At 33.8% G+C, this 23,134-nt stretch overlaps 2 protein-coding genes across 2 annotated transcripts; one reads left to right on the top strand and one right to left on the bottom strand.

The window, feature by feature from the left end:
* Positions 1 to 631: 631 nt before the first annotated feature.
* On the bottom strand, positions 632 to 4,771 carry LOC114368640 (APO protein 1, chloroplastic-like). Its single transcript, XM_028325856.1, has 5 exons — positions 4,645 to 4,771; positions 3,663 to 3,740; positions 3,465 to 3,535; positions 1,912 to 2,273; positions 632 to 1,802 (listed from the first exon to the last, which is right to left on the bottom strand). Exons 2-5 carry the CDS (start codon positions 3,709 to 3,711, stop codon positions 968 to 970), a joined length of 1,317 nt encoding a protein of 438 aa, XP_028181657.1. The 5' UTR covers positions 3,712 to 3,740; positions 4,645 to 4,771; the 3' UTR covers positions 632 to 967.
* A 9,993-nt stretch (positions 4,772 to 14,764) lies between these two features.
* Positions 14,765 to 22,316, top strand: LOC114368642 (keratin, type II cuticular Hb4-like). Its single transcript, XM_028325858.1, has 3 exons — positions 14,765 to 14,994; positions 20,869 to 21,043; positions 22,045 to 22,316. The coding sequence occupies exons 1-3, from the start codon at positions 14,862 to 14,864 to the stop codon at positions 22,136 to 22,138; spliced, it is 402 nt and encodes a 133-aa protein (XP_028181659.1). The 5' UTR covers positions 14,765 to 14,861; the 3' UTR covers positions 22,139 to 22,316.
* The last annotated feature ends 818 nt before the right edge of the window (positions 22,317 to 23,134 follow it).

Here is a 23,134-nt window from a genome sequence, read left to right as displayed (position 1 = left end):
AAAGTTAATTATCTTATTAAATAAAATGTATTTTGAAAAGAATCTCATTAAATAAAATATATGTAACTGAAATTTACATATTTAAGACCGAAAAATAAGAGACTTTTTTGTTGCTTATAAAGGGAGAGAGTATGTTTTAAAAAATATATTATTTAATAAAAATATTATTATTTTTATTTTGTTAATAGAGTAAACAATATAGGTTAAGTTAATTTATAAATTCCTGAACTATTTAACAATATTTAATTAGAACCCCTGATTTTTTAAATTAAATCCTTCAACATGTATTTATTTTTTATTGGGTCCTTTTATCTTATTGTCGTTACGAAAAAATAAAGAATAAAATTAACAATACAACATTTATTAATAATATTTTTTAACATATACGAAAATAGAGACCCGGGAAACACGGGTCACTTTACTAGTTTGATAAAGAGAGGGAAACCCACTTGCAGCATGTTACATCATTAAGTCGTATGCTGCAGGAGAGAATTCTACTTCATGTTCAAAGAATGGGTTTCTTTTCTCAACCAAGAAAAGGTCACAACTGTTAGATTTTTCGAGAGGGCCATAGACTTTACAAGCCCTGCTACTAATTTATGGCTGAGTAGAATATGCAACCACTTAGCCATGTATAAAAAGTTCATTTGATTATATTATAATTGTGACATAAAATAAATTAACAGGTGCATTGATATTCCGACATAACTTTTCACTAGTTTAAGACATCATACAAACTGACGAACCAAAGTTGTGATAAAACCTACTTGCTATGCTATTGGCTTTATATACATGTACACTAACATTGGACATATGGGAAGCTAGCACCTAGTCTTTGAATCAGGCATGTCCTGTGGAAGATTGTCTTCAAGGCTTTCCCTTCTGGTAGATCATTGAATCTTCTCATGCTAGGATTATGCACGTACAGCAATAACACATGAACACAGCTGCATTTTGTCAAATTACATCACGCAATCATTCTTGCCTCCTCAGTGTCTGGAATTATAATGTCTAGCCTCATCATGGGCTTGTAATCTTCTGGTATCTGTGCACCAGCTTGCATGCACACTTCAACCACAGCCGGAGCCTTTCCGTAATATCTCCTCAGTGCAGATGCCAAGGGAGGCCCCCTAGGGTCTCTAACATGCCACACATAATTTGGAGGAAAAACTTCATCCACAGTAGCATCCTGCCAACCATGTTTCCCATCCCTCCACTGATGCTTAAACGCACCACAAAGCTTAGCATTGTGGCCCCATGGTCCCACGTGAACCTCAGTGCAATAACCGCAAGCTTTCACAGTGTACTTCCTCATCAACTTCTTGACACCCTTTTTCACAGTTTCATATGCACTCATTGTTTCTTGGGCAATTTTAGGTAAATCTGACAATGATGGTAGTGGAAATCGCTCAGAAGCTCTGTAAGTATCAAAATCATTGAGTGAAGAGGGGTCTGCAAAGCGCCATGGTTTAGGTTCCTCTAAATTTCCACCTCTGTCAATTACTCTCCTCCCTAATATCCGTATGGGGTTGGTCCTTCGGCGTGAAGGATATTCTGGGATATCTACACCGGCTTGAACGCATAGCTCAACAACAGCTGGAATCCGGTCATATTCAAATCGTGTATCATGCTTAATACGCCTACCAAAGGGGTCAAAAAGATGATAGGATTCAATAGGGACAAGTATATCATTGACCGAACCCTTTACCCATGCATGAGAACTACGACGCTGCCGACCATTAGTACCAGAACAATCCCGAATGTGGTGACCAGTTTGGGCTACATGAACTTCTGTGCATTCACTGCATTGATAAGAATATAACTCTTGTATCAGCCTTAAAAATAAATGAAACAAATGCAAAGCAACTGGGATATTCACAAAAACAATATATATATATATATATAATCTACCTACAGCCATGTACAGGAATGACATGCAAAAGCTGGGCAAGACCTTTAATCAAAAGCTTCCAAGCACCAAATACTTCATAGGCAACAGGAATTAGGTCTGGAACAAGCAATCCATTCTTCGGAGGCTCAAGCGGTTTCTCTATTCCCATGTGTGCAAGTTTTCTGTCCTCCCTGCCAGCCTGTTTGATTTCCTTAAAGGGAATAGGGTACGGCTTTTTCTTATTCTTTGGTAAAATTGGCGGTAAATCCTCATTTTGCTGCAAAGTTTTTCGTCTCCAGATAGTTCCTTTGGGCCTTCGACTGGCACAAACTAAAACTCCCGGCAATGTTGATCTTCCCTTGCAAAATTGTTGGCAGTTAAACTGCAACATAGACAAAGCTATAGTTTAAGTTTCAAGAAGAATGTTTGGAAAGATAAAACTTTGACAATATTATATTAAAAGACTTGGAGATTACTTTCTTCAATGTCAGACAAATGATAACAAACTCCCTTAGTAGTTTCTATGGCTAATCAGTTTCCATGGATTTCAAGAAAATTACATTCCATAAAATTGGAGAATTACTCAGTCAACTCTGATTCCTTTTTTTTCTTGCCCTATATGGCCTGTTTAATTGAACATCTGAATTTCTGAACCAGGTGTCAACAACCAACATTTGTGCTGATATAACATATTTGATTGATGCACCAACAATGGAGCTTGGTGCAATCTTGCCAACTAGAGTCACAAACATGCATCGGTTATGTACTACATCACATAAGTCAATCAGCCATGGGAGTAGATCAGTGACTTTGAATCACTACATTAGAAATAAATCATATTTTGTCAAAGGTTTATCCAGAAGAACTTCATTGCAACTTACTTGGAAGTTGGAACTAATAACATATTCAATTATCAATATGAAGTGTAACATAAGAGGAGCTAACCTTTTTATTCTCTATATGATATTGAAAAATGCATGGAGATTAATAGCTTTTGCACATACACAAGAGAGTATTACAATTCAATTTGCCTTTAAGTTAGCACTAGATGCAAGTGCAATTGAGGAACAACAAATTGCATTCAATAACTGGAAAAAGTTAAAACAAAAAGTGAAATACTGGGCCACCCTTGAAAGTTAAAAGTTGAAACAGTACAACAGGTATTCTGGGGCATTCTAACAGGAATAGCAATCAAGAGCTACATCATGAAGATAGTACAAAACAGTACTGCAGCTAATGCTCTAAAAACATCTCAAAAGTCTCTATATAACCTTAGAGATAAACAAACACCACCACAACAAAGCCAATCAATAAATTAAAGATGCAGTGTTAAGATTAGAGAATTCCAAAAGACATTGAGATCGAGATCCTTTTTCAGTCACACATTAGGAAAGTAATCCAATATCATTGGTTGACCAATATCAACAGATTAATTTAATGTGATGCTTATATTTCCTTTAGCAGTTTCTTCCCCCAAGCTTGTATACTGAATTTCATTAGAGCAATGAACCAATATGATGTTAGAAATATGTACAATATTCAATAAAATTAAATAGGAAAAAAGAAAATAAACCTTCAAACCAAGAGAATACGACTTAGAAGCTGATAGATGGGGCCAGATAAACTCCAAACTGGGGGAAACACCTGCAAATAAAAAATCACATTAAAACAAGATAGAGAGTTGTAGTTGTTCCCCTTGTTGAATGATATTACAGAATATTGTTAAAAGTAAAATATAATAAAAGAAAATTAAAAGAAAAGAGTAACTCACAGATATGAGAAGGATCCCATAATGCAGAAGAAAGTAGCAGCAGCCCCATGTATGTTTGTTCTATGTTCCTGTAGCTCACTGCAAAAAAGAACAAGAGAGGCACCGGAATCAAACAATGCTGTATTGGCAGCAATGAATCAACACAAGAGGAAAAGAGGGAAGAAGAATATAGATTTAGTTTTAGTGGAGCAACTCATGGTGACAGAGAAGATGAGAGCTAGGGTTTTGAAATTTTGTCTGAGCACAAAAACTGATTAGTGCTAATTCTCTGTTTCTTTTTAAACATTGAGCAACATATTTACACAAGTATTTGATCCATTTATACTATAATATCTCCTAGTTTCTTCCTTGTAGCCTATGTTTTCCTAAAATAAAAGCTTGTTTTACAAGATATAGATCATATTTGTAAGAGATTTAGTTAGTTATATTTCCACTTAGAAAATACATAGTCCAGAACAGAAATTCTGCCCACCTTCAATAGGCTACTAGTTGTGTATAGGAGAGGCAAATTTAAGCTAATCTTAAGGTGCCAACAACCATTCGAATAATTGGAGGTTCGCATTTTCTTTTATGGTCTATATGAAATTCTTGGGTTCTATATGAATATGATTCTCACCTTCACACTACTAACTTCTATTAAGAACTAATACATGGCATATACCAGGAATTCCACTAATCAGAGAACAACATTTGGAAACTAACTATTTTCCTCGCTGTAGCATTTTTACAAACACCTTGCAGGCTTATTTATACTTTGGCGATTTTATCTTCTTCCAGAACGTTCGCGCAGTGCTTCTGGAATTTTCGAGTTTAATCCTCAATAGAATAGTATACTCTGTAGTTTTACCTCACACGGTGCATGCAAAAACGCTACTACCGTTTCATAGTTCCAGTTAGTCATGGGTTACGAAGGAAAACGAAATTTATAGTAGAGAAAATGAAAGAAGCAATAATCCAAAGCTTGGTGGTTTAATAGCCTTACCTCAAGTCAGAACCTTTGAAGCGTTATTCTTCCTCCCATTAACTCTCTCGCTTAGTACTTAGTACGTTGTGGTGTTTTTAAGGGACCAAGACGTGCACGAAAAACAGAGCATATATGGCAGGTGATATTTATCTTTTTTTTTTTTTTTTCTGGTAAGAGTTTTTTTTTTGTGTACTTTATTTGGTGGAATTTACGAGTTTGTTTCGCTAATAAATTTAGTTTTATTAATTTAGAGAAATTTATTAGAAATGCTTTATTAAAAATAAATTTATTATTTACTATTTTTTCTATATTTTAGTACTTTTATTTACCGTCTAATTTAATATTATGTTAATTATTTTAAATTTTTTTAACACTACACTTTTTTAATAAATTTTTTAATCTTTAAGTAAAAACTATAAGATTTTAAATATAATTTAAAATCTAAATTTATAATTCTTACCTATAAAAAAATATGTATAGATATTTTCATATAAATTTCTATTTATCAGCTAATACAATAATTAATTTGATCAAATACTTCAATATTTTTTTTGTCAAAGAGGACTAGCTTGTTTGGTTAAGCAAGTGAATTATTGATTCTCACGTTTAAAAATAAATAAATAAATAAATTAACTTTTAACTTTTAATTAAAACTTATCTCTTCAATTTTCAACCGATTTAGCAGTTACTAATGCAAATTCCTCTGTTACTCGGAATGCTAATAACTAGCATTCATCACCAAAACTCTAATACTGGAGTATTAATATTCAATTTTTCGGCTACCAAATGCAATGTTGCCCAAAATTTATGCTAGTTTTTTTTATCGCCCTAAAGTTGTTTTTCTTAAGACTTAAACACCATATAGTATTTTTACATGTGTATATATATAATTCTCATTCATGTAGTAGAGTTTGTTTATAAATTGTTTTACTAACAAAGTTGAAGAATTAAGAAGTGAAGCACAAATTATTAAGAATAAATCTTAAATTTCCTTTATTTTGGTCTGCAAACAAGCACTGGCAGTATATTATCAGCACTATTCTCTGTTCAATTTAATCCAACTCTTATTGACATTTTCTGCACAACCACCATTCACTTGGTATTGGATTTTACAACAAGGTGTCTAATTAATGTGGTGTCATACCCCTCAGAAGCAATCAATCATCCAGTCTTTCTCTAACCCTCTCTTTCTGGCCAATTTCATGCCATCAATTCAATTTTCACCGTTTTAAAAGGCCAAAGCTCTAAGGATAATTGTCCACCCTTTCATTTACTAATCCATAATTGTGTCACTAATCAATGGGAAGAAATTTTCGAATGTGTTCTCCATTTTTAGTCATATTGTTTCTCTTGGTCAAGAATAGAAATTGGTACAAGTAACTACTTCTCTATTTCTTGGGCATCTGATGGATACTTAGTTCCCCCGAAAGTGCTCAATGAAAGACTCTTAAAAGGCATCCCTTTCAGTACACTCAGTTTTAGAGTCTTTATGAATTGAATGATATACAAATGTGGTTAAATTGAGTAATGAGGAAAGTGAGATTAAGTTTATTTCAAAGATTAATGGGCAGGTATATCCCTCGACCTCTTCTTTGACCAACAAAACTTCAGCAATCTTGATTATTCGTGCTGAAACTCTTCACTAAGGTTCTAATTACTTGTTTTATGGATATGAACTATAAACCAAGTTATCAAGTTGTTAGCAATTTTGGGTCATACATGTACATATCACATAATTGAATGAGTTATGATCATTATATTATTAGCCAAAATACTAGAGTGGTCTAATCAATATAAAATTATGACTAAGGGTATATATGTCATGAAAGACTTGTGTAGATACCATTAGTGATATTATAATTTGATGAGGGGTCAAATTATAATTATCAAATTTAGGTTATGGCCCCCATTTGTAGAGAGAAGCCATAGACTTACAGTTTGGTTTTTTTTTTCTATCCCCATCAGAAGAGAAAAATTCAAAGAAGAAAGAAGGCTCTCTACATTTGGAAGATCATAGAATCAATCTTATCCTCATCAACCTTTCATCATTTCATTATGGCTAATACAGGTACGCTTCCGCGATTAGTTTTCATCATGATTTTGAGTATGAGAACACAATGAGATTTTATTCATCTATATACAATAATTTCTCTCTACATGGATAGATAGAAAGCATGTGGTTAGGATTGATGATTGGCGGTTATAATCAAATTAGGTTGATTAAATTGAATCCCTACAATTGGTATAAGAGCCCCCATACTTGATTCATGTATGCTTTTGGAAATTTCATCCATTCAGGCTACTGACATATTCTAGATTTCAAATAAATTTAGATATTTTACATATTTTTGCTTGATCTTACCAATAATATCTAAATGCATTAAAGGTTACAGTGCATTATTAATATATATACATATAACTTTGTGCGTTCTTACTTTTAAAGGCCGCTGTAGTAAATTAAAATAACAATCATGCACATCTAAAATTTAAAATAAATAAATAAAGTTAAAATAATTTACTCTAGAAATGTGTTTAATTTTGAATTTGGTGCATCAATGTTTAAAATTTAGCTATCTTATATCATTTTAATTTTTTAGCATTTAAATGAGCTAACTAAATCAATATATCACCAAAGTGACTTCTCTTGTGTTTCACGAGAAATAATGTTAACGTGTGTGATTATTTATATGAATGGTGATTGGCCCAAAGGAAAGTTATCATTTAACTAATTTACTTACACACATGTGATGTTAACGTGCGATAAGTATGAGGTTTTGCATGTGAATGATAAGTCACATCAAAAGATGAGTTTGTTATTTGATATGTTTTTATTATCATTGTTTGAACATTACAACAAGAATATCACTAGCAATTAATACCATTGTCCAAAGACTTCATATTAATGGTGCACTAGATATCTTGAGATGGGATATACCATTATTTAAATGCATTGATGACTGTTGTGTGAGCTTATTGTATTATTTGTTTTAATCTTTTCAGTTGTTGCTTCTATATCTGCTAATCTAAATTCGGTTCCAGTTCTTAATAGTACAAATTTTAAGGACTGGAAATAGAACATGCAAATTGTTCTTGGTTGTATGGATCTAGACCTTACATTAAGGATTGAGAAACCCCCTTCTCCTATGGGATTCTTGTAGTTCTGAATAGAGGAAACTTCATGAGAAGTGGGATCACTTAAAGCGCATGAGTCTTATGATCATTAAGCGTGACATTCCTTAGGTCTTTAGGGACACTATTTCAAATGATATAACTAGTGCCAAAGAATTCCTTGCTGACATTGAAAAACGTTTTGCAAAAAGCGATAAGGCGGAAACAAGTACTCTTCTTCAGAACTTAATTTCCATGAAGTATAAAGGCAAAGAAAATGTCAGGGAATACATTATGGGAATGTCAAATATTGCTTCAAAATTAAGGGCACTAAAGCTTGAGCTATCAGAAGACTTGCTTATTCATTTAGTGCTAATTTCTCTACCTTTACAATTTAATCAATTTAAGATATCTTATAATTGTCAGAAGGAGAAATGGTCTCTTAATGAGTTCATTTCATACTATGTGCAAGAAGAGGAAAGACTGAAGTAAGAAAGGATTGAAAGTGTTCATGTTGTGAGTACCTCTAAAGACAAGGGCAGAAGAAAAAGAACTGAGGAGCCCAAGAATGAAGCTGCTAAAGGTCCAACACAAATCAAGGTGACAATTGTTTCTTTTGCTGGACATGTAAAGAAGAAATGTACCAAATATCATGCTTGGCGTGCAAAGAAAGGTATGTTTCTTACTTTGGTTTGTTCTGAGGTCAATTTAGCTTCAGTACCTATAAACACTTGATGGTTAGATTTTGGTGCCACTACTAACATCATTGTTTCAATAAAGGGTTGCCTAAGCTACCAGAAGCCAATTGATTTTGAAAGATGGATATATGTTGGAGATGGTAAATCGGTGGAAGTGGAAGCTATAGGGAACTTTAGATTATTATTATGTACTAATTTTTATTTGGATTTGAAAGACACTTTTGTTGTGCTGTCATTTAGACGGAATTTGGTTTCAGTTTCTTATTCAGACAAATTGGGTTATTTGTGTTCATTTGGAAACAATGTGTTTAGGTTGTCTTTCAATTCAGGTATTGTTGGAACTGGTTCACTCTTGGCTTATGATAATCTATATTTACTTAATACTGTAGTTTCCTATGTTGAATCCTTTAATGCGCAATTACGTGGTACTAAGCGTAGAATTGATAATACAAACTCATGAGCATTATGGCATAAGCGTTTAGGTCACATTTCTAAGAACAGAATTGAACGACTTGGGTCAAACGGAATCTTAGATTCCATTGATTTCACAAGCTTTGATGTTTGTATTGAATGCATTAAAGGTAAACTGACCAAAAGCAAGAAATTAGGTGTATATAGAGCTACAGACGTCTTGGAATTGATACATACGGACTTTTTTGAGCCATTTCATACACCTTCATGGGATGGTCAGCAATATTTTATATCATTCATAGACGACTACTCCAGATATGCATACTTGTTTCTTATACATGAAAAGTCACAAACTCTGGATGTGTTTAAAACATTTGAAGTTGAAGTTGAAAATTAACTCAACAAAAGAATCAAGAGTGTCATATCTGACCGTGGTGGTGAATATTATGGCAGATATGACGGTTCAGGTGAACAACGTCCGGGGCCTTTTGCCAGGTACCTAAAGGAATGTGGAATTGTCCCACAGTACACCATGTCAGGGTCACCTAACATGAATGGTGTGGCTAAAAGATGAAACAAAACTCTTAAGGATATGGTAAGAAGCAAGATTTGTCATTCTAACTTACTAGAGTCACTTTGGGGAGAAGCACTAAAGTCTACAGCTTACATTCTAAATAGAGTGCCAACCAAGGCAGTTGCCAAAACACCTTATGAGTTTTGGGTTGGACAAAAGCCTAGTCTAAAACATTTTCATGTATGGGGATGTCTAGCTGAGACAAGGCCTTATAAGCCAAATGAAAGGAAATTGGACTCTCAAACAGTGAGCAACTACTTTATTGGTTATTTTGAAAGATCCAGAGGCTATAAATTTTATGATCCCAAATTAAAGACAATTTTTGAGACGGGAACTACTACATTCTTTAAGGATATTGAGTTTGGGGGGAAGAATAAGGTTAGAGACCTTGTCTTAGAAGAAGAATCAGTAACAATTCCAGAATAGATTTGTACAATTGCTTTTGATAAATCAAATTTGGAATCTCTACAAGATATTGCTATTGAATCTCCCACTCAAGATAATTTGGTCGTTCATGAAGAGTAAACTCAAGATCCTCAAGAACCTATGCTTCATGAGCCAGTACCTTTGCGGAGATTTACAAGAGAAAGGAGAATTGTTATTCCAAATGATTATGTGGTATTTCTCCAGGAATATGAGGAAAATAATGGTATGATGGAAGATGACTCAGTCAACTTCCATCAAGCCATGCAAGATTCCAACTCAGAAAAATGGATTGAAGCAATGAATGAGGAGTATAAGCTCATGCAAGACAACAAGGTTTGGGAACTTGTCCCATTACCAGAAGGTGTGAAACCCATTGATTGAAAATGGATATTTAAGACCAAGTGGGATTCCAAAGGTAATGTGGAGAGGTATAAGGCTCGTCTTGTGGCGAAGGACTATACCCAAAATGAATGAATTTACTTTAAAGAGACTTTCTCTCCAATTTCATCGAAAAGACTCTTTTAGGACAATCATGGCTCTTGTTGCACAATATGATTTGGAGCTTCATCAAATGGATATCAAGACGACATTTCTCAATGACAACATTGATGAGATAATTTATATGGTGCAACCAGAAAACTTTGTGTCAGGAGACCCAAAGAATATGGTTTGCAAACTGACAAAATCCATTTACGGGCTAAAACAGGCATCTCGTCAATGGTACCACAAATTTCATCAAGTAATTCTCTCATTTCGTTTCGAGATGAATCTTGTTGATGATTGTGTGTATCACAAATTCAGTGGGAGCAAGTACATTTTCCTGGTCTTATATGTTGATGACATACTGCTTGCCACTAATGATATAGGCATGTTGCACGAAACCAAGAGATTTCTATCAAGAAACTTTGAAATGAAAGATCTTGGTGACGCCTCCTTTGTATTAGGAACTCAGATACACCGAGATCGATCTCAAGATATTATAGGATTATCACAAATGGGCTATATTGAAAAGGTACTTAAAAGGTTTGGCATGCAAGAGTGTAAATCCGGGGATACTCCAGTTGCTAAGGGAGACAAGTTCAGTCTCAAACAGTGCCCAAAAGGAAATTTGGAAATTCAAGAAATGCAAAAGATTTCCTATGCATAAGCTGTAGGGAGTTTGATGTATGCCCATGTACGCATCCGGATATAGCATACATAGTTGGGGTATTAGGCAGATATTTAAGCAATCTAGGAATGGATCATTGGAAAGCAACAAAAGAGTTATGAGGTATTTGAAGAGAACAAAGTATTATATGCTCACATACAAGAGATCAGATCAATTGGAGATCACTAGGTATTTTGACTCGGATTTTGCAGGATGCCTAGATAGTTTGAGATCGACTTCAGGTTACATTTTCATATTAGCTAGTGGTGTAGTTTCTTGGCGCAATTCCAAGCAAACCCTTACTACTTCATCCACTATGACGACAAAATTTGTGGTATGCTATGAGGCATTAAATCATGAAATATGGCTGGGAAATTTTGTCACAGGGCTGCAAATTGTGGAAGGAATTGAAATATCACTTAATTTATATTGTGACAATAAATAAGTTGTATTGTATTCTAACAACAATAAGAGTTCGACCAAGTCGAAACATATTGACATCAAGTTCCTAGTTATTAAGGAAAGGGTACAAAGTGGACAAATTTTCATAGAATACTTAGGGACAAACTCCATGATAGTAGATCCTCTTACTAAGGGACTTTCACCCAGGGTCTTTCATGAGCATGTTGCTCACATGGGTGTTTTAGAGTTCGAGGAATCTTTGGTTTAGTGGGAGTTAATCACTTTTATGTATTTTATGTTCTATGTTAGATTTTATGTATGCATACATTGACTTTTGAATATATTTGTTTATATATATATATATGTGTGTGTGTGTGTGTGTGTGTGTGTGTGTTTTATTATTCAGTTATTACACTTTGTACATTAAGGTTATTAAATGATCTCATTGAGGTAAAGTAAGACCAGTTGAAAATAGACCTGTACAGGCCACCTTCATGTGATTTTCATGCTACATATTTCATGATGAGTCTATGTCATTTGATTCTGTCAGCATTAGTGATCATTGATGAGTTTAGTTGTAATTGATACAATGAAAATTGTTTTGGTTCTACATGCGGATGTAATCAATGGACAAGATTTTGGAAATATGCTCAAGGCACGTAATGACAAATTTTGAGCTCATAAAGTCTAACACATTCATAATGATTGTAAGGATATAGGCCAATTCTGTAAATACCATTAGTGATATTATAATTTGATGAGAGGATAATTTATAATTATCAAATTTGAGATAACGGATGACAGTTACCGATGTAAGAGACTATGGACCCCATTCTTAGAGAGTAGTCACAAATTTACAATCTCACTATTCTTTTCTCTTTATCCCCATGAGAAGAAAAATGGTTTTCTATATCTTGATCCTCATCAACCTTTCATTATTTCATTATGGCTAATCCAGGTACGCTTCCGCATTTAATTCTCATCATGATTTTGAGTATGGAAACACAATGGACTTTTATTCATCTTTATGCAGTAATATCTCTCTACATGGATAGAAAACATGTGGTTAAGATTGATGATTGTCGATTAGAATCAAATTAGGTTGATTAAATTCAATCCTTACAAATGTATGTTAACAATTTATTGAATGCTAAATTTATTGAATGCTAAAGAGCAACAATCATTTCACGGTCTCAGCTATTTTTATGGGCAAATGAGAAAAATGGAACAAAGTATCGAGAGATAATAAGAAAAGGTAAACGAGAATAACACCTTTACCAACAAAAACTGAAATCTACTTCAAAGTTCTTATTTCATTCAACATTACAGCCATTTATTTGTTCATGAAAGTCCTATTTCATTCATTAGGAATTAGGAATATCCCTTGAAGGATTTATTCAAAGTTATAGTGCTTGTCAATAGCAACTGACATCCCAAGTGCAACTCATTCCTTTTGGAAACTCAACAAAATCACCAGCAGCAATTTCTACAGACTCAGTTGCCCCACTTGGGGTAACCTTCACTTTTCCTTCCAAGAGATAGCTGGTCTCTTTAGATTCATATGTCCATGGGAATTTGCTTGGAGGACAACCCCATCTGTTTTGCATCAGAATGTGAGTCATACATAGAGAAACAACTCATAAAAGAAAGAACAAACATGCACTTGAAGAAAATTTAGTTAAGAGTAGAAGCATTTATCTTGAAAGTTTAAGCCACTGTTTGTTCTGGCATTGGAACATCAAGTCATGCACTTTCCAATGGAAAATACATGCCAATGTAAGTTTATGGTTGAAATTATATTAGACAAACATCCTAACTACATTCAATAATTCAAAATAAATTCTACGAATATCTATTCTACCCAACATTAAAACAGATGACCCTAAATTCAATTAAAAATGAAATAGCCACATTCTAATAAGTGATACTAACATTTGAGTGCATCAGTGCAAGCAAGCAACTTAGAGTGAGCAACACATAAAGCAGACAGAAAGAATTTATATAATTAAAACAAAAATATTTACATTGTTCACAGGCATATTCACCAATCTTGATGAGTGATCTCAAATTTAAAATGCCATCCATGATAATGCTAAAGGTAATGAATTAATTCCAGGTATACATTGGGTCTCATTTGTTGAACCTCATCTCAACAGTATATTTTTTGTATCGAATATATACCCTTCACCAAGGGATTTTGAACATAGTATTTGACATTGTTTAGCAGATAATGGTCCTTCATTCAGTTGAATATCCCAAGACAACATGTTTGATACTTATTTCGTATCAGAACTTGCCTGCAGCCACCGTTATTAACATTAGCAATACCCCTATAAACCACAGCTAATAATGCAATAGAAAACTTACTAACAAGCAAATACCAACGACTTATCTTTTTGCCTACACAGAGAAAATTCATTGTGGAAAATTAGATGGTAATCAGAAATGGAGCCAAAGGTGCAATACTATTAAATATGTCACACTATCAATTCCATTACTGCACTAGAGTTAACCATCACAGAGTTAAAGGACACTCAAGTTAGCTTTGTAAAACTGATGAGGAATCAATTGATAAGTTCTGGTGTGTTTCTTTATGCTTATCGTGACTATAGGACACATCTGGACAACACAGTTAAGTAAAAAATTGTTGCTGCACTTTAATAATATAAAATGTTTTTACATTATGAATTAAAAATTTTTTAGGTCACATTATGAATTAATTAGAAATTGACATAAATGATAATTCAGTAAAAAAAAAACATAAATCATAAATTTGATTAATTTTATAACAATTACTTTTTTTCCAACTTTTATATAATTACTTTAAAAATCATATTTAATATAATTTTTATGCAATGTCTTTTAAAATTTCAATTCAGTACATCCCATTAAATTTCTCGTAAAATAAGTAGATTGACTTTTACTAAGAATTTAAAACACGATTTATTTTTCAGAATGCCATGTAATGATTATTAATCTCTTTTAATATTTCTCTCTTTTAATAATTTTTTAATAATTTAGCCTTCTTAATTTCGCTTTTTTATGTGAGAAATTTGGAAATTTTTTTTGAACACTTTGAAATTCATGATTCATATTGTCAATTACCTATCAAAAAGAATATATATCATCAATAATTATTATAATGAAAATAATCTCATTTAGTATTTTTTTAATGCTTTTATCCTCAATTATTATAAATCACTATAATATTTTATTTTAACTTCCAAAAACAATTATATCTTTTAAAACAAATTAGACACACCCAATTATGTATATTATAAACATATATAAGTAATTTTTAAGTTCAAACAAAAATTCTCTTTTTTTAGATTAGTTCACATAGTCGAAGAAGTATTCGTAATTGGTTGGCACAGTACAGTATTCTATTAATTTCATTTCACCTTTCTCTTCCTCTTTTCTCTTTTCCATCCCAGAGACAGTGACAGAAATAAATTGAAAACAGAGAAAGATGAACGGCGACGACGACAAGGGTTTGCTGTGGAAGCTCCCAGTGGTGAAGTCCGACCACTTTGGCAAGGTGGGCCCCGCCTTCGGCATCGGTGCCGGCTGCGGCCTCGGTTTCGGCCTTGGCCTTCTCGGAGGTTAATTCTTCAACCCTATGCTCTGTACCCTTCACTTGCTTCAATTTCGCATAGTTGTTAACTTTTTATGTGATGGTCCTATTTCGATTGGAAAAAACAATTTGGGAGATAACTCTTTTTAGATGAATCATTATGTGTCATAGACCTGTAGTTTCTTCTAGTATGTGAAAGTTTGTGTGCAAAAAGTTAGCTTTATCACTCCCTTCTTCAGAGAGGGGGGACTCAGAAGAAAAGGACTGTTTGGACTTTGGATTGAGAAATCGTTTTCTATTTCCAATTTTAGTTGCAATTTTTTGAAAACGAAAAATAATGTAAAAACAAAGTCTCGAGATTGAGGCCTGAGTATGTTGCTGTGTTGAATACTTGCGGGGGGGGGGACTTTGTCGCCCTTAATGATCTTAGTTGGCTTGAGTAGAATTATTTTCCTTCCAAGGAGGATATATGTGGTTAGTACTAAAAAAAATAAGGTGACAATTTTGTAAATAAAGATGAAAACAGAAATACTAATGGGGAGGTTGAGTTACTTACAATGTGGAAAACTCAGGTTTAAAACTTTGCGAAGTATCCACATTTAGTATCCAACAATGCCTTGAATAGGATTGCCTCCAAAGGAGAATACCTGTGAGGAAAAAAAATGTAAAGAGAAAACATTTTCGACCTTTATAGACCTTTATCTGTCATTGGAATTCAAGTTTGCAGTTAAAAGATTGAAATCTCAAAAACCTGTAGTGTTTATTTTTATATCTGGCTGTTGACAAATTAATGATGATGATGAAGGACTCTCTGGAGAGAGAAGTCTAAGTGATGAATTGGGAGACAAGGGAAGTGCTAACAAGGAATTGACGTTTTGATTTTGGAGATCCTGGCATTAAGTTCTTGAATGGGGATGACCACTTTTGGAAATCATTGGTGGGACTGGGACTTATAAATTATTCTTACCTATAAATGAATGAAAAGGGGGTTCTCCCCCAATTGCTCAGTTGGACATTATGATTGTTTTACTGTATGTTGGGCTTTTCCTCCCCTCCTGGACCAAAAGTGGACTGAATGTCAACCTTTAATGCATTACAAGTCATTGATAAACTACAGTTTATAACATTAAAAAATCCTCTTTTGATAGTCATATCTGTTAAATAGTTAAATTTCCCTAAGAGTGTGTTTGGATGAGACAATTTAAAATTCTAAAGAATTTCAAATGCTTCAATTTAAATTCTTTCATTTTCAAAATTGTGTTTGGATAAAGAAATTAAATTTCTTCATTTTCAAAATTTCGTATTTTGATAAAATAGTCAAATGCATTCTTTTTTAAAATTTATCTTTGAATAAAACAATTTTTTGAATAAAATAATTGTTTTTTCATTAATAAAGTCTATGTACTATTTTTCGAGTGTGGTATTCCAATAAATATGTACTATTTTAATCACTTTCAATTAAAAATATATTAATTCAACTATTTAAATCATTATTCCATTTACAGCCCACTACAAAGCTCTATAAGCTTACAGGGCAGAACTATTTAGTTGATAAAATGACATATATTAAATGTGATCTTAGAACCACCACAGCATAAAAAATATACAAATCAAAATTCACAAGGTTTTTTTGACAATAAAATCTGAGGTATGCATGTACAGTTTCACCTTGGAATGCTATTTAAAAGCCTACAAATAAAACTTGTTTTCTGCAAAAGTCATTGGCCAGGAATGCAATTACACAGAAAAACTTGGACTGAAGCAAAATCTAGTCACAAAATAAATCCAACTTCCAAAATTTCTGATTGCCTTTGCTTTAGCATAGGAATGCCTTCACATCTTTTCTGCAGAAGAAAACAGAATGTTAAGTGCTACACTGTTTTATCAGTTGAAATGTAATTGTAATTCAAGCTACAGGCTCCAATAAAAACTAGACTGTTTATAGTTTATTCACTTTTACTGCATGTACTTGCAATTCAAAGAGAAATATATTGATCGAAACTGGATCAGACAGAGAAAAAAAAAACATAACTTCTTTATTTATTGTGTTTAACTCTACAAAAATTCCCTCAATAATCCGAATTCAATGTCACCCATAATGACTGACTCTTCTTAACTCCTCTTCTTATTTATAGACAGTTACCGATCTACTAACATAAACCCACCCATAATGTGCCTAATAAGTTGCAGGCTATTTCCCCTTCTTTTTAACATAACTGTATTTCTTTGACTAACATAACTAATTACTAGCATGACTTACTGACCTATCATATATCCAATAAAAACACCAAGGTTTTCAAAATGTTCACATGAACCTAATTGCAGGATGAAGGCAAGAATCCGTTCTGGAACAGCAATGGGATGTGCATGAGTGAGCACTATAGAAAATATCATTGAATTGTGCACAATAAGCCAAAATTTCCCTGCAGTTTCATGCTTTGGTCTATTTACATTTATGAACTACATAACACAGGCAGAGCAACAGTGAGTCTCACATTCTCATGAATAAAATGACATTAGCATTGTCAGATTACAGAGTCAATCCAAAGAAACTGATCCTTGCCTAAAATTAAGATTGTATAACTACTTACACAAGTCAACCATAGCCACAAGCATTTCCTGAATAATGACACATCTATAGGAAGTATAAATTCAAATTATTCTTTGGATGATTTCCATTTTATCTTTGACTGAACCTAACATCAATTGCTTAGTCAAATGAGTGTATCTATCTCTTGTTTCATCACACAACTAATCCAAAGGATGCACCTTTATTACTATGTCTATTCCAACACACTGAACCATAGAGCATGGCAAGACATAATAAAGACAATGGAAAGTTACCTTCATTCCTGTGCTGAATGTTCTCATGATCATCTAAAGTCAATATTTTCTTCTTCAAAATTTCTATAGAATCTAACCTCATCATAATTATCCTTAACTTAAGCAAAATATTATAGAATCACCGACCCTGGATATCAATATGCTACTTGTTTAGGTTTCTCCTCTTCAAGTATGTGAAATGGAGTAAAGGAACTCCATAGCAGGAGGCATTAATTTCAGAAACAGTTGAAGAATAAGGATGGGAAGGATTTTAATATAATTTTGTCATAAAGGCTTTGATATGTTAAAAACTAGCCCAAACCAAATGTTTAAACTTTCTATATTGGAATAGTGGGGGCTTAATATTGGTTTTATATCTAGCTATCTACATTGGAATAGTGGTTGTTACTTGTCAGTATATCCAAAATCAAAATTCTCCTTGGTAGAATCAAGATTCAAGAAATCCAGAGTTTAGTACTCACAAAGCACAATATAACATTTACATTCACTAGAGAGGAATATAAAGTTATAAAAAAAGACTGGTATACAGAGATGACTTGCAGGGTGCAGAAAAGAATTTCACTGCACAGAAAACTTCACATTCTCCGAGTCCTTACCTACTCAAACTCTGTAATAATGCTGTCTAACTCCATCTATTTACAACCCCTCTTTCTCAATTTCTTTCCCATGATTTCAAAATTATAATAACCATTTTTCATGCACTGAAGTTGTTTCTACGCTTATACAAGCTAAAGCTTGCACTGGAAACTGTCAAAAGACAGCATGAAAACCTATTAGCCACCAGAACTACATTGATATCATAAACTCAATAGTACCAAGTCTATCAAGTCTTCTTATCTTCACATTGATGAACAATTTTTTCATAAAACTCATTCAATATCATCATTAAGCATAATCTGTCAATTATTTTTCTCTTCCTCTTTCATGCATATTCACAAACACATGGTGCTCACCACCAAGCTCAACCCCAAACAGAAATAAAAATTTCACACAGAAATAGAACCCAAGCCCTCTCCCACATCTCCAATAGTGGAAGAAAATTTATTTAAAATTCAGATCCAGATAACACGACAATGAGAACAAAGCATAAATCACAAGTTAACGAAATAAAAAAGAAACCCTAGATAATGGAGATGAGAAACCAACCTTGTATGAAGAGTGTGCAATCTGAATCAAGAGAGAATGAAGGTCGTAGCCCCCATGAGAGTGTGTGATCTGAACGAGGTTATAGCCACCGAGAGTGTGCGATTTGAGCGAAGGTTGTCTTGATTGTGAGAGAGTGAGAACGAGGGTCTCTAAGTCGTAAGGGAGAGTGTGTGGGTGGAGAGGAATGAGCTACAGCGAGTGAGGTGTAGGTCGAGAGTGACAAGCGAGACTGAGCGTAGAGAGGAGAGAGGGAGGACCGAGTTGCAGAAATTGAAATTCTCTCATTTTTGCGATAATTTCAATTTATTTGTTTTCTATTGATTAAAATTCCTTGTTAAAATAACATAAATTTAATTTCTCTTTGAATTATTTATCCAAACATGTAATTTCAACTTGAAGTATTTCAATTACATGGTTAAAATGAATTACTCTGTTAAAAGTCACCATCCTGAGAGTGTGTTTGGATGAGACAATTTAAAATTCTAAAGAATTTAAAATTCTGAGAATTTCAAATGCTTCAATTTAAATTCCTTCATTTTTTAAATTCTGTGCTTGGATAAAAAATTAAATTTCTTCTGCAAAACGACGTTGAGAAAACGACGAGGAGGCCCTCCTCCGGATCCCCGGCGCGATCCTCAACCTCATCGACAAGGACTACAGCGTTGAGCTGGCGTGCGGCGACTTCTCCGTGATCTGCCTCCGGCAGGGCGACAATGTTGTCGCCATGTACGCGCACGTCGTCGACGAGATCCAATGGCCGCTCGCGAAGGACGCCATCACCGTGAAAGTCGACGATTCGCACTACTTCTTCTCCTTCCGCATTTCCAAGGGTTCCGATCCCGACCAAGAGAGAAGATATGCTTAGCTACGGCTTAACGATCGCGTCGAAGGGGCAGGAGGAATTACTGAAGGAACTAGACGCGGTTTTGGAGAACTGCAATTGTTTCTCCGTGCAGAGTGTTTCGGAAAATGTGAAGAAGAAAGGGGAGGTGCTGGATGGTTCCGTGGCAAGGGAGGTTTCGCCGAAGGATTTGGAGTCGGGGAAGAAGAAGGAGATGATGGAGGGGCGGTGCGTGGCGTATTGGACGACGGTGAGCCGGTAAGAACTCTCGGCTCAGGGATTTGGAAGTTCAAGAGAGAAGAGAGAAACCATAGAGAGAGAAAAGTTCATGAGTGAGGAGTGCCTCTGTCCAGAAATTTTCAAATTCACTCTCTTGAAAATTGAATTTGAAATTCTATTATTTCAACTAACTAAAATCCCTTTTAAAATTTTAAAATTTTGAATTTCTTTTATTAAAATATCCAAACAGTTACTTTTAATAAAAAAGAATTTAATTCCCTATAAAAAAATACATTACCTAGTTAAATTACCTTATCCAAACACACTCTGAGAGAGTTGTGCAGGATTTTGGTAAATTTTGGTGCTCGATAGTTGGTTTGATCTTTATGGTATAAACCATACATTTACAGCCATGACAAGGAATCTCTAAATTATTTTGTTTAAGAAAAGACTTTGTTGAAGTCCTTACTCTGCTTTATGCCTTCTGACAAATCTTTGTTAACTTTTGACAAATGGTTGTTTATTCCTTTGTGGAATTGGTGAAAAACTGAAAATATTCCTAAAATCTAAAATGGTATAATAGTGAGATGTAGTGTGCTACTTTTGATCTTCTTGTCTTGACCTTGTTGTAGATTTCTCTTCTGTTTCTCTTCTGCATGGTTGTAAGCTTCTGGATGCCTTTTCCAATGCTGCTAACAATAATTGGGATCGTCCCTTGCTCAATAGTAGCAGGGAGATGTAGTTTATCCTGCTTAATGATCTGGTTCATGTTTTAATCTTCAAGTGTGAACATACTTCCTGCATCGTTTTATGCTTCATAGAATCTCACGCAAAATATTTGTTTGACTCCAGGAGTGGGTGTTGGCCCTGGAATTCCTGGATTCCAAGTTGGTTTTGGATTTGGTGCTGGATGTGGTGTTGGTTTAGGGTTTGGCTATGGTGTGGGGAAAGGAATTGCACAAGATGACAACAAGAGATACTCTAATGTTGGAAATCCTTTCCGTGGTTCTAGAAGCATCATTTCTGAGTAAGTAAATTGTCTAACTATCTGTATTTTTAAGTTTAATGCTCTTTTTAGTTTAGATATGCTCATTTGTCTCCACCCTTTTATGTTATTTCATTTTATTAGTTTGCCGAAATTTGGTCAAAACACTTTCTATTTTCTTTGATAACACTTTTTTTTATCGCTAAAAGAGATGAAATTCTTATATTTGATATATTTTAAAAAGATTTTATATGTATATTTGAATAGAGAAATGTAAAAAAGAAACACATAATATCACATAGAAAAAATGATTGTGACAAGACTTTGCCCTCTTAACACAATTGTCATTTCTTTAAACCTTTGTTTGTATAATTTTGTTTGATCAGTTAGCTGCCCAATGGTTGTGATTAGATTGACAGATTTATTAAATTTGAGACTACTAATTTTATATCGTGAAGATCGTGGTTTAGATGTGGCATTGAGAAATTTTATGGACTTGGTGATTTGATCTGATTGGAAAATAAAACATGACATGAAACTTTTGTGATAGATTACGTAATTAGAATACTGCAAACAGTTAACAACTTAGCATATCCTAGCCTGTTAACTGTTCTGACAGAAAACACCAGAACCTGAAAGTGAGTTTTAGGGAATTTTTAAATTAAGCAATAAGGTTTAGCTGCCACTTTTCACAAAGAATTTTGGTAATATGAAAAGCTTGCAACCTTGCTGCTCAAGGATTATGAATTCTTCAGGTTCATTGCTTCACATGAGTTCATTGATTTGACATTATGCTTCAAAAAAAATATCTTGGTTGATATACATGATGGTACGCCTCAGTCCACACCACTTTTATGAAAGATAACACGGTCAGTGTGTGGTTATAATGGGCTCTATTCACTATTCTTCAGATATTCCGTAACTGCAAAGATCTTATTTGTATGAAAGATTTTTATACATCTGAAATTTGTCTGTGGCTACTGGCTAGTTTTCCAATTTCATCTCATTTTTAACGTCATTTGGATATTTCATATTATTTTCAGGGATGATATTACTGCACTTGTGGACGACCTTGTCATTAATACTAAAAAGCTTATCAAGGCAACATCAAAAGAAATTGACAAGTGGAGAAGATAATTGAAGAGACCATTTTAAGTACAGTTGTATAAAGAAAAAGCTCTGTCAATATTTTCCATTATTTATATTAAATCAAGGCAAACTCAGCTTATTCAGACTCGTAACAGTATACATGAGATACTAAATTGTCATGTTAATACATAGCGGGGGCTGTTATTTGGCCTTAATTGAAGTTCAACTCCACAATCGTTTAACTGCGGTACGAATTGTCTGAATGCCATAAATGAAATTCACAGGTTATGATTTTTTTTTAAAAAATCATGTAATTTAATTAGTAATTAATTGATTTTGCCAATGACTCATTGATCCAGTGTCTTAAACTGAATTGATAACTGATTTAAGTATCAGGGATGAATCGTCTATCATCAAAGTTAGAGAAAGTCTTTAACATTGTTTGAGGGGTAGGGCGTGCTTTAACTTTTAACAAACTGTGAAATACTTTCAAATACTTTAGTAAATCAAAAAGTGAATTCTTTCATGGAATAACATCCACAATGGTACTTCAACCATCTAGAAAAGACCTTGTGGCTTGTGCGGTGGCACCAAATTCAAATGTGGAGCTGCAATGGTTGCGGAAGATATACAAACTTTGTGTATTTCTAAATTATTCGTTTGTGAAGTTTGGTGGCCCATATGTATGACTTGTTGAAATTCTTCTTTCACAACACAAATCCACATCCACTCATAGTATGGTCCCAAAAGAAAACAATTTTTTTTCACTCTTACAGTAACTCATGTGAGTGCTACTACAAATATGCGGTAGCCATTACTTGTACTGAAAATGGTTGATGGAAAAAAGTCCAAGAGGTTGGAGGATAAAACATGTTATCCAAAAGCAAGCAATCTTCCAGCTCATGAGATACCATCATCATAGAGTAACCAATCAAATCCTTGCATTGGATTACAAAATTCTCACGTAGACCAATCAAAGTCCATGTTGATGAATCTGACGTGGCACGTCCACATCCACCAGAACCATGCATATAGTAATCTCCA

The sequence above is a fragment of the Glycine soja genome, chromosome 9 (genome assembly GCF_004193775.1).
Source record: "Glycine soja cultivar W05 chromosome 9, ASM419377v2, whole genome shotgun sequence".
Classification (NCBI taxonomy): domain Eukaryota; kingdom Viridiplantae; phylum Streptophyta; class Magnoliopsida; order Fabales; family Fabaceae; genus Glycine; species Glycine soja.
This window is presented reverse-complemented; position numbering and strand designations above follow the sequence as displayed.